This window comes from Castor canadensis, chromosome 17 (assembly GCF_047511655.1).
Source record: "Castor canadensis chromosome 17, mCasCan1.hap1v2, whole genome shotgun sequence".
Taxonomy (NCBI): Eukaryota; Metazoa; Chordata; class Mammalia; order Rodentia; family Castoridae; genus Castor; species Castor canadensis.
Genome location: NC_133402.1, coordinates 23,138,493 through 23,151,748, shown reverse-complemented (window position 1 = coordinate 23,151,748; position 13,256 = coordinate 23,138,493). Strand labels below are relative to the sequence as shown.

Genomic DNA, 13,256 nt, shown 5'->3' with positions numbered 1-13,256 from the left:
AACCATTGAATTGTACACTTTAAAATAGTGAGTTATGCTGGGGATGTAGCAAAGAAAAGAATGAAAAGTATTGAGATATATGGTGAGTTGTATTACAATTAAAAATAGGAAAATTTTTATTATAGTCCTTAGACTTCCTCTGGGGAATGAATGGAAGCACATGATCCCCTTCATTTCTTTGCCACAAGGAACAGAAGTTATCCAAACAAACACTGCAGAACTGGAAAATGCTTTATTTCAGGGAAATATGAAGTTAGTGAAATACAAGGAAAGGGAATGGCAGTATCACCTGCTATAACAGAAGAAATGGTTACCTAGTTTTGTTTTCCAATTACAATCATGAATGGGAAGCTCAGTATTTAAGGTAATACATGATAAGCACAAAACTATAGTTCACTGGGGCACAGAGCTCCCTAGTTTGGTATAGGGATTAGGAGACAAATTATGCATCCCTTGAGCTGTGATATCCATCTCAACACAAAGCTGCTTTGTCTCATTTGCCAGATGACCAGGAATCATATACAAGTTTGGCTGCAACCATGTCTTCCACTGCCATTCCTAGAATGGACATAAATTTGGTTTGCCTTTGGTGGGAACAATTTTTCCAGAAACATAGGCCCTGTGACTGGTGGTTTTTTGATACACTGTGCATGTTTCTGATGCCCGTCAGGATAACAAGGATTGCTATGAAGAGGTGGAATCAGGCCTGGCTGGTCTACAATGAGCAGGTCAAGGCATGAAATATGATACTAAGCAAGAAATGCCCAGGTTTTATATCCCTTAAGATTTAGTTCAAGGGTCAAAAAACTGACCTTTGAAGAATCAAATAGTAGTTTAGGTTTTGTGGGCCATATGGTCTCTGTCACAATTACTCAACTCTGCCCTAACAGTGGAAAAGCAGCCATAGGTGACAGGTAAATGAATAAACCTACCTATGTTTCAATAAAATTTTATTTATTGGCACTAAAGTTTTAATTTCAGGTCATTGTCAAGTGTTGTTAAAGATTATCCTTTTATTCTCCTTCCCCACCCCTCTCCCCCAATCATTTGAAAAGAGGTGGTTGGCTAGGTTTGGCTCCCAAACTATAGTTTGCTGACACTGGTCTACCTCAAATCCTGTATCTTTAGCATCTCTCCTTTGTCTTGTACAAGTTGAGCACCCCTGATTCAGAAATCTGAAACCCAAAATGTTCTCTAAAATCTGACTTTTTTAGAGGATCACAGGGGTACTCAAAAAAGTTTTCAATTTTGGATCATTTTAGATTTTGGATTTTCAGATTAGGTGTGCTCAACCAGTCAAGTCTATGCAAATATTCCAAAAAACAAAACAAAATAAACAACCCTCCAAGTCTAAAACTAGTTCCAACTATTTCAGATAAGAAATATTCAACCTGTAATTTTAGATACATACTTTAACCTTTGTACCCAACATAGATACATTTATGTACTAAGGATGCATCTGTCAGATAAAGGATGTGCCAGTAAGCTAACTGGTACATCCAATTGTGAGAAAACAAAAATTGCTCAAAGGAGCAGTCTCTACAGCATCTTGTCTCCATTGGGAGGCTGGATGGTCTCTGGTCTGCTATGAACTCTGAAGCTTCCAGACACAAGTGAATCAGTGGGATGTCATTGAACCAGGCTCTGGATAAAGTTTATACTGCATTTGTCTGTGTTCTGGTGCATAAGAGATTTAAAAATATTTAACAGTTGGCCAGGATACTAACCAAAGGCACAGATGTTGGGCAGCCAGAGCACTCTTAATACTCTGCCAAACATTAAAACTTTTGCTCCTTGATCATAAAGAAGTATAGAAGGTCATGAGGGACTCAGGATATCAAGTATTTACCAACCAGTTTGGGAGTATTTAGATATTGTAGGCTTTATTAGCTGAATATCAGCTCTGTTCTCATGTACTTCTGTTTCTTTAAATCTGGTAAAGTGGGAGAGCTGAGTCAGAGCTGAGTCAATGGTCAGACTGACCACTGGGAGACCATACTTTGCTGGCTTCCATCACTATTGATCCAGGTAGTTTGGGGCTAGCCATGAAAGCTATCCTCCAAGGAGCAAGTGAGAGGGCAGGAAAGGAGGGAATAAAGAGGTCTCAGGCTGTACTTCCCATCTGAATCTCTTTCAGGGTGGGTCTGTCATTTCCCTTAAGTTCACTTTCTTTTAACAGCTTATCCCCTGTGTCCTACCCCCAACTTTGAAGGATATCTTCTGAATGCATTTAGATCTAAGACTAAGTAACTTACTGAAGACACTTGTGTGCAAGTCATTTTCCATGCACAACTCATTCAATTCTCACAACTCAAAAATAACAGTGGTGAAGACACTGTGACTTAGAGAGGTCAGGTCACTTGTCCAGGCACCAGTGCATGACAGAGAAGGGACTCCAGGATTGCCCAGTTTCAGAGTGCATGGGCTTAACCATTACCTGAAAAGATGTAAATGATTGATCTGAATGATGGACTTCACAATGATTTCACAATGACTTATCTATACAGCTTTGTGACTCATTCATTCCTCTTTCTACCATTTGGTAAACCTGCCTTGTGTGCTGAATGGATTTGTACCCAGGGAGCAATGGTTCTTACCCAAAGACTTGAACACAGTGGTCTTTTCACAGTGTGCTGGTTTTACCCCCTTCACCACTTCTCCCAGCTCAGCAAAGATTTCAGCCTGTAAAACAAACACACACTGACCAGAAGTGAAGCTGAAATTTGCTCAGGTTTGGCTTCTGAAGCCAGCACAGGATAACCCTGAAATGGAAAATAGATAGACTTGATAAAAAGATATCAGAGATATTTGATAATATCAGAGAGGATTCTGCCCATGGCAATTCTTTTTGGGTAGCATCTACCTTTTGGGTACCATGAACACAGAGATCTGAGTTTATGTCTAGGGGGCTGGCCTGCCAAGTCCCTGTGGCAGTGAAGAAAAAGGCATGTTGTTATCTGAACATGCACTTTTGTACTCACCCCCTTCTTGCTTGCTTCCATACTCTGATTAGAAGGAAAAAAGGTAGCCAGAAGGTAGCCAATCATAGTCTTCTTGTGCTGGCCAAATAGGAACAGTTTCCAGGCTGCAATTGGCTGCTATTTCCCAATCCCCCTGCCTTTAAAGGACAACCCAGTGTAAAACTCCCTCAAGCTTCTCCCTCCTAGCAGAGGCAACAGGAAAACAGATGTCATCAGCATAATGGCCATATTATTCTGGAATGGAATTAAAAAGGGTTGCAAGATCCTAAGAGCTTCTTCCCCACTAGCAGAAGAAGTGACCAAAGTCTATAGGAAGCCAAACTGCTGGGGAAGTTAATGGAACCCTGGAGCCCAGGTCAGGCCAGTCAAGCAGCAGCTCTGATGGATGACAGGAGGCTCACCTCTGACAACAGGACATCTCCTGACTCCTTCAAGGCAGCCTCCTTAGAATCCACATACAGCACTGCTTGCTTCATGAGCTCATCATCCAGTTCTCGCCAGTCGGGTCTGCTGGCTCCAATGGCTATGAGATAGCAAAACAAGCCCTCAGCTCAGAATAATTCAGATTCGGAGTACTGCCTCATTCTCTAGGTCAAGCCCCTCCCAGCAGGTAAGACTGAATAGTTATTAAAAATAATACCTGCCATCTTTCCCTTCCCTTTTATATCCCACCTCAAGTTTAAGGTTTTGAGGCCACTTAACATTTATTTACTGGATACCTACTGTCTGTGGGATGTTCTATGTACTATTTATAGTCCTCACATTACACTTCAATGTCTGATTCCCATTTATCAATGCACAAATTGAGGCTGTGAGCAGAGGTCCTGCTAAGGTTATGTGCTCATTGGTGAATCTGGGTCTGAAACAGCACCATGGCTTTCACTTAAGTGCCTCTTCTGCTTGTTGGGAGGGATGATGTCCTTACAGAAATCTTAGACAGAGATATCACTTGGCGCTTACTCATATCCCACCCTCCTTTCTGTGTGTCTTCTTGCTAGACAATCATTCCCACTGCTCACCCCTACATGCTTTTAATTGATGGCAAAAGAATCCAATGTCAAGGTCATAGAGAAGCCTCAAGTGAAACAAAACAAAATAAAACTGGCTCCTTCCTGGCCCTGAAGAACCTTCCTGGGCTCTGCAGAGCCCAGAACCAGAACAATGAATCCAGCACATGATGCCTCCTGCCACAGGGATATAGAATAATAGAGGTCTCAACCAAATGCCAGCAGAGCCAGGCAGGCAATCAAAAGAAGCCAATCTGACAAAGAATTGGTTTGGAAATAGTAGAGACCTGGGTACCCAGAAGAGAGTACATCCTTCTCAAGGGAAGTCATTATTCAGCGATAGCTAATTGCTGTCCTGTGTGAATGCACATCTACGTTCATTAGATGTGCGCCCCCCTTAAAGAGAAGAAGGAAATTTATTTGCATCTGTTATTTCTTGATTTATCTATGGTCCAAAAAAAACACATCTGCTGGCTGTATTCATCCCTGGGCAGCTAGTCTTTGAAAATGCTATAGAATCTTATCCAAATATAAGGCAGCATTTATGCCTCCTTGCATCGCCATCCAGTTTTCTCAATTTGTTTCTTTCACTCTGGTTTCCAAAGTGTAAAAATGTCCATCTGGCAGTACTAGGGTTTGAATTCAGGGCCTCATGCTTGCTAAGAAGCCAATCTTCTTATTGTAAGATAACATCAAGTATTGTTTAAGAGCTTTGGTTCTTAGTATAAACTGCCTCAGTTCAAACCCCAGCTCTGTCACCAAGACAGAGTAGTCTGTTCATCTCTCCATGCCTTAGTTCATCCACTTATAAAGTGGGGGTCATAATAATTATAGTTCCTACTTTATAAGGTTGTTGTAAGTACTAAATGACATAATGCATATAAAGAATTTAGAACAGCACCTGCAATAGTATTTGTTATAGAGCAGCTCTTGCTATAAACTCTAGGATAATTTAAAGATCTTCAGTGGCTCCTAGTATCCTTCTCTCCTCCCTCCATCCTACCAAACATAATAAAAAGCATCTACATGTCACATTAAATGTCTTTAGTACTGTAATTATTTGGAAAAGTTTTATAGTTTTAAGTGTTACAAACAAATGATTCACTTAGACTTTGGGATTTAAATTTCTTCATATTTAAGAATGAAAAAGCTGTTGATTTGTGGTAATATTACATTTTATAAAGCATAAATTAGTGAAATATTTGTCAGTTTCAGGTTTGCAATTTCCCGTTCATATTCTGGTATATCATTTTTCAGACTCACACATTTCTGAGGCCCTTACAAAGCTCAGGCATTCTATATAAATAATGAAGGAAACAGCTCTGCAGATGCAGCCTCAGGGTGCAGTCTAGGGAGGAATCTGGCTACTACCTACCCACAGCTCATGGAGCCTCTCTACTTACCATTGATGTGAGCCCCAGGCTTCACCCATTCACCAAACAAGATAGGCTCTGTCGCCATGGTAACTGTGATGATCACATCAGCACCTGTCACAGCCTCCTGCACCGATGAACAGACCCGTACCTCTCCTTGCACAGTGTTTGCAAACTTCTCTGCATTTTCTTTGGTGCGGTTCCATATTCTCACCTTCATTGGGGTAACAAGAGGGATACTGGTGCCACTTTTCAACAGCTTATGTTACACCAAGCCCCGGGGTGCCAAAGGCAAGTTGAACCATTCTGGGATAGGGACCGTGGTTGTCTAAATCATTACATCAAAGGCACTTGATCAAGGGTACAACATTAATATGAATAGATATCCTGTCAGATAATTGAAAATGAGCTTTCCCTACAAATTTCCTCCTTTAAAGAAGGGTAGAAAATTTCCAGTTTTAGGCTTGGACTCAGTGTTGGTGGTGTAACAGTTACTATAATGCTGAATTGTTTGGAGGAGCAAATTCTGGAGCCAGGCAGGCTTGAAATATCAATCTTTGCTTTGTCACATATTGGTCCTGAAGTGATATTACCTCATTCTGTCTTAGTTTCCATGTCTGAAAGATGGCAATGATAACTGGGCAAAGTCAGTGTGAAGGTCACACTGCATGTTTGAGACCCTGTAAAGGAGTTGTGGTGGGTGTGATTCATAAAAAGGATTATTTATGGAAATGCATGTCATGGAATAACTTGATCTCTGATGGGTATGTAAGGATTAAAGATCAAAACGGTTTTGGATGAATGGTGTGGTTGATGAAAAAGGAGCTACAGTAGGAATTTTAGAAGGTGGTAGAATGGGGTTGGGGCATGGTCAGTGGAGGCACTGGGAGCTGAGGACTTGTTAGCTTGTTAACAGGTTTCAACAGGTCAGGGGTGTCATCCTTCAACTGAAAATAAGCTAAAAAATCTCTCATAAGGAAATATAATATAATAGAAATAAATTTTATGTATGAGAAAGTTCATTAGCCAAGGTGAAAACAGTCCATTATACCCAGTTGTAAGTAAATGGCTAACCATGTCATGCTTCTTGATAGAAAGTTATGCAAATATCATGCAAAAATTAGATTATCTGGAAAAGTGATGATGTTAGAACATTCAATGAAAAGACAGGATATACATCTATGCAAATCTAATATATTTAAACTGTTATAAAATACTGTGGAGAGAGCTGGGTGCCATCCTAGCTACTTGGGAGGTTGAGTTTGAGAGGATACCTGTTTGAGGCCAGCCTGGGGATAGGGGAAGTCTGAGAGACCCCCATGTCAACAGAAAAAAACTGGGCATGGTGGTACATACCTGTCCTCCCATTGATGAGGAAAGTTTAAAATAGGATGACCATGGTCTAAGCAGGACTAGGCAAAAAGCAAGAGAGTGTTTCCAAAATAACCACAGTAAAAAGGGCTAGAGGCATGTCTGAGCTCAAGTAGTAGAGCACCTGCCTAGCAAGCATGAGGCCTGGAGTTCAAACCCCAGTAGAGCCAAAAAAAAAAAAAAAGATGAGAGAAAATTGGACATTATCTGCTTATCTTTGAAAAGAAATAAATGGATATTTTTCATTTATTTTCTTCCTTATGGTCTATATTTCCTAAAACAGAGATATTTTTATCATAAAAATTATACTTTAAATGTTCCATTCTTCTCATATGCATCCATAAAACAGAATAAAAATAGTATAAAAATTCCTAGGAAGCATGAGCCACAGCAAGGAAAAAGTGTGCCGAGATGTAGCCTGCAGTAGGCAGATGATGAGGACTCCTTACCCCGCAGTCTCTGGCTCCACAGCCCTGAAGACTCTTGGATTCTCCTAAGAGAAGCATAGCGAGGGGCTAAAAGGACATTTCACATACAATAGGTGTAACAGACTTTTTAACTAACTGAATAGCTCATGATATCCTCAGGCTGTGTGAACTCAGAAACTGAAAAGGGTGATCAGAACTTCCTTTGATACTTCACCTCCATCACCTACTTCAGGACTTTAAGGGAAGTCACTACAGTAAAGATTGGTCAACAAAACTATTTCAGAAAAACCCATGCTTCAGTGAAGGAATATAAGTAGAAGTCACTGGCTATGTCCTTTTCCTCTTCCCTCCTCCTAATCCCCTCCCCCAAACTTACCTCCTTAAAGGAGAATTGTTCCATGAAGATCTCATAATGGCTGTAGGCCTGGACCCCAGCCCCAAGGATGCACAACACATCACTAGTGGGGGGTTTCAAAAACTATTTGAGAGAAATGAGGGTGGAAAAGGTAAAGTGAGACAACGGCAGTCAGACGAAAGCAAATATGGTTTAAGTATTAGGTGTCTTCTGTCCCTTCTTCAGCTCCCTCAAGAGCCTGGTAAGCAATCAAGGAGAAGTAATTTTGTTGCAACTTCCCCACTAGGGTGGGGAAGGAGGGATGGTGACTTCATTGAGCAACTAATACATGCCAGTGTTTACCCTCATGATCTCAATTAGTCTGGACAAGAACTCTGTGAGCTGGAGTCTCCTATTGTTATTCACATTTTACAGCTGTGGAGATTGAGGAACACCATGCAGCCTCAGAAAAACCCATAGGCACCTTGTTGTATAACTTCAGGACACCCTAGTCACCAATTCATTCTGTGTAAAACGAGGCCAGTAATACTGGCTCTACCTTCCTCACAGAAACTCTCAAGTTCAGACAACAGGTGGGAAATTATTTTGACAAAGACCAAAGTCTCTTATAAATATCACGCAGCATTATAAGACTCATTCTGTTCTTAAATCAGTAGCAAGCATACCTCAAGAAGTCTCTTGACTATTTTGATCTGGGTTGGCTCTGGACATAATTAAGAACCAGTTAATTGAGGTGAGAACTATACCATATTCCTTTCATATATCATTAGCACATAATCCCTCTGAGTCACAGTCCCTCTTCCCAGCAAATGGAGATACTCACATCTTCTTTGCAAGGTTGATAGGAAGACTGGGAATTATGCATTTGAGGTATTTGGAATAGGATCATGCACATTAAACAGCAACTAATAATTTTAATACCTGAAATTAATCCTTACAGCCTTCCTCTCCATCATATATTCAGAAATCCTCAACATACAATCTGAATACCTGGTCTTGGCTATTCTAACCCTCCCCTAGACCACCACATTTCCTTTATGCTCATTTCCATTTTACATGAAAGGCTTCAAACTCCAACAGACACCCCATTTCCTAAGCCTCCTTTTCAACTCTAAACTCTAAAAATACTGTTTTTCTTGTGGGATGTCTCAACATTGCTTAGAAACATCACCACTCCTGTCACTTGCTGCTCCTGCCAGGAGTGCTCCTGCACACTTTTGCAAATTTCCCTTACTCACTACTTGCAGTCTTTATTCAAATGTCATCCTTTCAGTGTGGTCCTCCCTGGATAATTTAAAGTGCCACTCCCTTAGCTGAGTACACTTGTAGTCCCAGGTACTGGGAGGCTGAGGCAGGAGGATCACTTGAGCTCAGGAGTTCAAGACCAGCTTGGGTAACATAGCAAGACCCTGTCTCAAATAAATAAAATAATATAAATATCACCCTATTCTAATACTCTTGAGTCTGCTTTAGTTTCAATTTCTTAACATACTCTGTGGGTTTGTGGTTGGTTTATTTTTTTAGCAAACTCAAAACACACTATAAATCGTTTATTGATTAAAAATATTAATTATTGCATAAATAACAGTATTATTATTCAATAATTAATATTTGTTAATATTTGTTATTTGTTAATTAACAATTATTATGTAATACCTAAAAAGGCATCTTTGTTGTCTATTTTTTTAAATCAAATCTTACTCCATGCTTTACTCTTAATATTTCTTGTTTTCCACCCATGTGTGCCACTTTGTTTTGCTTGCTACTGCATCTCCAGCAGTTAGAACAGTGCCTGACACAGGAAGTAATTCTGTCAATGGTGCTGAATGAATACATCAGCATGGCTTAATTTGTTCTGTTCACCCTCTGCTTCTTGTGCAGTATTGGCTCTTGCCTATGGGACAACTTATACTGTCTTTCTAGGACTAATGTGGTACAAGGCCAAGAATGCAGTCTTGGGAGTTGCTTTGTCATTTCTTAACTGTGTGATGTTGGGTAACTCACATAACCTCTCTAAACCACAATCCTTCTTCCTGGCAAATAGATACAACCAGATCTTTGCAAGGTTGATGGGAAGATTGGGACTTATGTATGTGAGGTACTAGGAATCAGGTCACACACAAAAAATGGTAACTAATAATTGTGAAAATCCCTGTGCTCCACCTGTATCTCACATTTGGCATTTGGGATTCCAGCTATGTCCAAAGCAATACCAAAATGTTTCTCATTCTCCCTTACTCTCTCAAGAGAGAGATTGGTGTCTTTCCATCTCATACCCAGCTCCAACCACCAGCTTGCCTTCAGCACAGCCAGTCACTAATCTTACCTTGGTGGCAATGGCAGACACTGCAGCTGTTCTTTTTGCAGTTATGACATTTCCATCCATGACCTTGAAAGAAGGAGAGACAGTGAGCAAGGTGTACCACATCTACTATTTAAACTCAGAGGAGCAGTTCTAAATGAGTAGCCCTAGGAAGTTTTAGAGTATCCAACAGACAGTGGGGTCTTGGTGTCAAACTTGGATCCAATTCCTCCACTTATAAGCTATACAACTTTGAATGTTTTCATCTCTAAGTATTGGTTTCCTCACCTGTAAAAGCAAAGACAGTGCCAGTGGTTTAGATGGTTACTGGGAGGATTAAGTGCACTGGCATAAATGAAAACATCTGGCACACAGCAAGATGTGCCAGCTCAGAGGACACTAAAGAACTATGAATGTCAGCACCACAGTCACGGAGGGATTTGTCAGAATTCAATGTGATCAATTTCTTCTGCCTGGCAGATCAGTGCTTAAGAAACGGCAGTTTTAAAAGGTAACAGAACTGGGCATGGTAGCTCATGCCTATAATCCCAGCTACTGGGGAGGCACAGATCAGGAAGATCATGGTTCAAGGCCAGCCTGGGCCAGATGTGGGATGTGGGGCACAAGTCTGTAATCCTAGCTACCCAGGAGGCATAGATAGGAGGACTGTGGTCTGAGACTAGCCCTGGGCAAAAACTTGAGTCCCTATCCCAAAAATAACTAAAGAAAAACGGGGCTAGGGATGTGGCTCAATTGATAGAGCACCTGCCTAGCAGACATGAGACCCTGAGTTCAAACCCCAGTACTTCCAGAAAAAGCAATAGGGCAGTAGAGCACAGTCTTAAGATAGGAGAGGTCACAGACTTAGAGTGAAGAGGTCTGAAGTCCAGTTATGCTACTTATTAGTTACATAGACCTGAGTAAGTTGGACAGAGTTGCTCTATGATTCAGCTTCCTCCTCTGTAAAGTGGGGAAATAATATGACCCACTGCATGGGTGGTTTTAAGTATTTTGAGGGTTAACACATATGAAGTGTTATAAACCTTGACTGACATAAAAAGTGCTCAATAAATGTGAGCTACTGATACTTTTTTGATACTATGATTAGACATGTAAACAGTTAACTGTGTATTCCTCAGGAAAGATTCTCACATGTTCTGTTCCATGTTGATAGGCATTCAGCAAATAAATGCTTTCTCAAATGTTTTCTTCAACTACAGGGTAGTCCAAGCTATGTATTCACAGTATCTCATGTGTGACAAGAACATAGATAAGAATAAAGAGATTATTCTTTCCACATGGTCACACCTGAAGCCACAGTGGGTTTGATGCTAGGTTTTGCATCCTCAGTCAGTCCTCGAAATAGACACACTGTCACAGATAACAACCTTCACTGTCACTAGGCTCCAGTCACATGTAGAGGTCACTTGTCATAATCAAAACTCCTCCCATTTATGGAGCACTAACTTCTGAGTCTAGCTCTGCCTTCAAGGACTTGGTCTACCCCACTATAGGGAGGGGCTCACCGCCAGCAGGGAGCCACTGTTGGGCTCGAAGAGAAGCACGGTAGCCTGGTGTGAGGGTACGCTAGAGGTGATGCTGTGGCCTTCGTAGAAGGTGACCAATTTGGTGGTCAGAGCATCCTCTGCTGCACTGTACACGGGCATCACCCCCAGGAAGCTACAAGGAAAAAGAAAGCTGTCTCAACCTTCTACGAAGTTTTCAGACGCCTTCCTTTATGCTTCCTCCATCACTGTCCCCCACCCCACACTTTCCTGGTACCCCATTGCTCTTTCTTTCCCTTAGGCAGGACGCATGCCATGTTCAAGGGCCTGGCTTTGGACCCGAAAACCATCCTAGCTCTGCCACATATTAGCTGTGTAAGCTTGAGTAAATTACTTAACCTCTCTGAATCTCAGTTTCCTACCAGTAAATGGTGACATCAATAGTACCTTACCAAGGAGAGTGTGTTGAATTAAACTAGGTCCCACTTGGCATGGTCGGTAGCACATATTAAGTGACAGCTGTTATTAGCAAATTAAACAAGCTCTCTTTTCCCTTTTCCCACGCTCTCTCCTCGTCCTTTTTTCCAGTTTCCCCTAGCCCTGCCCCCAGCCTTTCTCTCTTACCCTCTGTGCTTGGCCACCGGCACCACGGTGCGCACGGGCTGCATGACCCCTCCGTCGGGGCCGCTGGAGAAATTGGCCAGAGCCACCTCCAAGGGCGGGATGAGGAGGCTGGAGCTGCGCAGGTGGCTCTGCACCTCTGCGGCGCTCAGGAACGCGGGCGCCCGGCTCATCTCGCCCGCCTGCCTTCTAACCTCAGCCCCACACCGCAACCTGCGTTCGCTGCGCTGCTCCCGAAATGAGCTCGCCACCCGCTGCTGTGCCTCGGGCTGGTCACCGCCTCGCCCCGCCCCCAAGCTTGTCTCCGCCCCTCCACCCACCCCCAACCCATAGGGTGGGCGAGGCGCAGGATGTTCAGAGAGCTAGTCCGTAAGATAGGAACCGAGACCGCACACCCAGCGTTAAAACTCTTGAGTCTGCTTTCTTAGTTCCTGTAATTAATTGTAGTCACAGTCCCTGGCAAGTCGTGCGAGTAGAGGTACCCCAACCTTCGCTCATCCCCACCAACTCCTCTGTTGGCTGTTGTCTTGGGAAAGAAGACAAAGGACGTGGGGCACACGATGGCAAGGCTTCTTTAGCTTCTAAGTTATTACCGACTTCTAGCAGTTCTTAGATGAAAGGAGACGAAGGGTTATGAAAGAGTTTCCTTTCAATTCTGTCTCCATCTGTAGTCTCTAATTTCAATCTCCCACTTCCACTCCCACCCCCAGATCCATGGCTGTTCATTAAATGCAAAATCGTCTCTCGGGTTAACTAACCAGAATCACATTCAACTTTAAAAGGGGGGAAATTCTCAGAGCAAGGTGTAATGACCTCGGTCACTCAAAGAGGCAAAATGCAGGGTCTCCTCCTCCTCCTTCCTCTTTCTTCCTTAATAAGGAATTCTCCGTGTACTTGAGAGAAGACAACTGCGTGTACACTGAAGGGAAACTAATCACAGTGATAATCCCTAATCATTAAAACAGTGATTGGGAAAGCGCTTTGAGTAATTGAAAGAAAAGAGATTATTATGGCCTGGAGTGGTTAGGAATGGGTATCATGAAAGAGCAGAAGAAACCAAGGCTTGAAATATAATTATAACAATAATTACAATGATAACAGTAGTGTATTGATCTTTACTTTGTACCAGTACTGCACAATGCCCTTTACTGTATTATCTCACTTAATTTCACGACAAGCTCTGAGTATGTAGGTGTTGTATTAGCTTTACTGTCCATTTCAGGCTCTGGGAAGGGAAAAGAGTTGTTCAAGGGTATCCAGCCAGTCAACAGGAAGTAGGGATTTTCTTTTGAGTCAGACAACACAATTATACT

The 13,256-nt window shown here is 42.0% G+C and overlaps 1 protein-coding gene across 2 annotated transcripts; it reads right to left on the bottom strand.

Moving 5' to 3' along the window:
- Nucleotides 1–213: 213 nt before the first annotated feature.
- Nucleotides 214–12,218, bottom strand: Crym (crystallin mu). 2 transcript variants are annotated; one of them, XM_020156104.2, is made up of 8 exons: nt 11,947–12,212; nt 11,344–11,497; nt 9,842–9,904; nt 7,537–7,638; nt 5,392–5,575; nt 3,383–3,504; nt 2,598–2,682; nt 214–558 (listed from the first exon to the last, which is right to left on the bottom strand). In XM_020156104.2, the coding sequence occupies exons 1-8, from the start codon at nt 12,114–12,116 to the stop codon at nt 494–496; spliced, it is 945 nt and encodes a 314-aa protein (XP_020011693.2). In that variant the 5' UTR covers nt 12,117–12,212; the 3' UTR covers nt 214–493. The 2 variants fall into 2 exon arrangements, with proteins under 2 accessions (XP_020011693.2, XP_073915898.1); XM_074059797.1 differs by lacking the exons at nt 214–558; nt 2,598–2,682 and adding an exon at nt 2,714–3,059 and having other exon boundaries at nt 11,947–12,218.
- Between the last annotated feature and the right edge of the window lie 1,038 nt (nt 12,219–13,256).